Source organism: Lagopus leucura, unplaced genomic scaffold, assembly GCF_019238085.1.
Source record: "Lagopus leucura isolate 7727_CA_CO unplaced genomic scaffold, USGS_WTPT01 Super-Scaffold_810, whole genome shotgun sequence".
Taxonomy (NCBI): domain Eukaryota; kingdom Metazoa; phylum Chordata; class Aves; order Galliformes; family Phasianidae; genus Lagopus; species Lagopus leucura.
The window spans coordinates 10,088,149-10,091,408 of NW_024962261.1; the positions used below are offsets into that span (position 1 = coordinate 10,088,149).

The 3,260-nt window shown below is 46.6% G+C and overlaps 1 protein-coding gene across 2 annotated transcripts; it reads left to right on the top strand.

Moving 5' to 3' along the window:
• Positions 1 to 246: 246 nt before the first annotated feature.
• TAL2 (TAL bHLH transcription factor 2) lies at positions 247 to 2,352 on the top strand. 2 transcript variants are annotated; one of them, XM_042866306.1, is made up of 2 exons: positions 247 to 314; positions 1,809 to 2,352. In XM_042866306.1, the coding sequence occupies exon 2, from the start codon at positions 1,819 to 1,821 to the stop codon at positions 2,170 to 2,172; it is 354 nt and encodes a 117-aa protein (XP_042722240.1). In that variant the 5' UTR covers positions 247 to 314; positions 1,809 to 1,818; the 3' UTR covers positions 2,173 to 2,352. The 2 variants fall into 2 exon arrangements, with proteins under 2 accessions (XP_042722240.1, XP_042722239.1); XM_042866305.1 differs by lacking the exon at positions 247 to 314 and adding an exon at positions 1,499 to 1,712.
• Positions 2,353 to 3,260: the final 908 nt, after the last annotated feature.

Below are 3,260 nucleotides of genomic sequence, written 5' to 3' on the forward strand. Positions count from 1 at the left end.
TCTACTAAAATAGCAGTGAGGTAGCAGTGTAGAAGCTACAGATGAGACCACCTGGGAGCACAACCATATATAGTCTACATGAGTGCGTCTCTGATGGAGGTGTCTGAATGTGGCTCCAACATGATTTATGGCCCTACAGCTGTGTTTGCCTGGTGATTTGCAAGGAGTGTTAGACTGTGAAGTGAAGGTGCTGAGAGGGGACTTCCCGTCTGCTGTGCGTGTCTTGCCTCCCTGCCAAGGAAGACCCACTTGATCTCTGTGTCACAGTGGGATTGCTTTACTCACCCAGAATTTTGCCACATGCTTCGATGAAGGTGAGCACCTCGCACAGCATGAGGCTTCTTCACATGGCTATGGCTTCGTAGCAGGGATCTCCAGTGTTTTCCGTTCTGAGCGTGAGGAGCGTTGCCTCCCCTGCTTTGCAGCCTCTAGGACTGCCCTGAGAGTGAATTTGCTGATTAATACAAAGAGCTGAGAGTTTCACATTCATGAGAGAGAAGCTGGAAGCATTTGTCCTTTAGTCCCTTTGCTGTCGATAGTTTTCTCTGCTCCAGCTGTCTGCATGCCATTGGCATAAAAAAAACACTTCAGAAATGGAAGAGTGAATATCTCCCACACGGCTGTGAGGCAGAAGGGAAGGCTTTTGAGAGGGAACTACAGCCATCAGATATCTCTGAGCAGAACTTGAGGGCTTTCCTGGGAAATGGAAATGAGCAAGAACAGCAGGGTGGCCTGACAGCCAGTCTCCCATGGGCTGAAAACATCAATGAGCAGGATTAGGTGAATTCCAAAAGTTTTTGACAACGTTTCTAATAAATGGCATTTAAAACCACCCATTGCACCTAGCACAGCAGTGTCCTGTTTCCAGGTCTGTTCTGGGCACTGGGTCCCCTTTGTTGCTCAGCACTGTGAAGCAGCATGGCCAGTAACATCTGCATGGACTTTTGGAATGCCTGCACATTTTGTAGGCATCACATTGTCCCTTTACAGCCTGTGAACCCTGCCCAGGAGCACTCGTGGCATTTGTGGCTTAGTCTTAGCAGATCTCAGAGGCTAAAATAGAAGCCTAAGTGTACTGAACCGGAGAATCCCTGTCACCAGCAGTGAGCCATCAATGTGGGCAGGGAACCAGATCATTGCTTCCCTGGAGAAATCTTCTAAAATAACCTAAAGTAATCCTAAAGTAACCATGTGTTCATTATCATCAGCTGTTGCCTTCTGAAGGCCCCTGCTGAAGGTCCACCTATGTATGGCTTATCTCCTGCTATACTCTGAAACTTGGGACAGGTGGGAACAGCCCCCAAGAAGGTGTGAAATGGGCCTTGATAAACGTGGGTGTTTTGTCATGGTCCTGCCCACCCCTCCCTTCTTACCCTGCAAGAAGTGCTCAGGTGCCCCACACAGCCTGCTGAGAGGACTGAAGTGGAGGCTAAAGGGAGTTTTCCTGTGAGAGAACCTTAGGAGGCTGGAGAAGCTGGGATAAAGGCAGCATTGCGGGGCTGTACAAGGAAATTAAATTCATTTACTCTTTTGTGAAATTTTTATTGGACTCTGGTGTCTGCAGCTGCTATGTCTATGATTGTGGATTTATACTGAGACATAATTTCTAAAAGTGGGGTGAATCTGTGTGTGCAGGGCAACGATATCAGCCACAGAGGGCAACAATTAAGAATTCCTAGCATCATGACCAAGTGTTCACAGCTGCCACAGAGGTGATGCCCAGATGCCACAAAGGCATGCCCAGAGCATCAGCCTGCAGGAAAGTCAGGGATATCTAGCACTCAAGATCCATCTCCTTTACTTTACAGCACCTTGAAAATGACCAGGAAGATCTTCACCAACACCAGGGAGCGATGGAGGCAGCAAAATGTCAACAGCGCCTTTGCCAAGCTGAGGAAACTTATTCCCACCCATCCACCAGACAAAAAACTGAGCAAGAATGAGACACTACGGCTAGCTATGAGATACATCAACTTCCTTGTCAAGGTGCTGGGAGAGCCAGGCCTGCAGCAGACAGCAGTGGCAGCACGAGGCAGCATCCTGGGATTCTTCCAGCAAGCCCCATGCTTGCAGAGTATGGAGGAGCTAACTCTCATTGAAAGCTGTGGTGCCTCTTCTCCTAGCATGAGCAGCAACATTGCAGAATGCTGGTCAGAGACTTCATCTCCTTAGCAGAGAACGAGAGACGCTGTCTTGGTGTTAGTCTGATAGTCACTATCTTTGTGGGTTGCCTGTCTATGTACAATGATGATTTATTTGTATTTATTACTGCTTTATTTAAGTTTCCATTTAATGGCAAAGGAATTCCTTGGTCAGCTAGCAATTGAAAGAGCAATTGAAAGAGGTCATGCTCTGGGAACTAGGAAAGACTCACTGCTGTAACAGACAATTCTAAGCCAGAAAAGCCACTGCCCTGACCTCCTCTATCAGTTGGGGCCATAGAAATCCATCCAGTGGTTCTGTCAGGGGAAGAGATTATTCTTCCTTGGCATTTTGAAGAAGCACTCTGAGCTTAAGAAATGATGAATGTGCCACAAAACGTGTCCAAAAAGACACCTGGCCATGGCAGTGAAAGGTTTTGAGGGATGTTGTATTTTCTCCAGTCCTCCACTGCTGGTTCTAGTAACCACCTGCATTCACTGCAAATCTTATTTCCAACTTGAACTTCTTTGAAAATACAAATCCTGACCCTTGAACCTGGCTACATCTTTATCAGACTGGAGGAATCCCTAATATTACAGCAAAATGCTATTTAACAAAATTTAAAATTAGCTTGAAACAAAAGTGTTGTTTTAAAATAAAGGTAGAGTCAAAGATGAATTTCAGAGAAATCTGTGAAGCCTATACCTAGCAGTACACAGCATGTGTACATGAAGGAAGCTGGCTGACTACACTCCAGCTGCTATCAAAACCCATCAAGCAGATTGCTGGCTAAATGCCTTTGTTCTTCAACAGCTGTAAAAACAGGGGAAGCCCTCGTTCTGAGCAAGAGGTCTCAGGAAAAAGGCCTGAATGACACTCTCAGAAAACCTTTATGGAACACAAGCGACCACTGCCCTTCTCGTGCACAGGTGGGATGTAATGAGCAATGTGCTCTAGTGCCTGTTTGGCACAGGCTGCATGCCAGGTGTCTTGGCAGCCACCATGCTGTATTCAGGCAATGAGCAGGATGAGCAGAGTTTTGTGAGGGTGATCACTGTGGGTTGTTACACAAATCAATTCCCTGAATTATAACCTGTATCAGAAAAGATTTGTCCTGC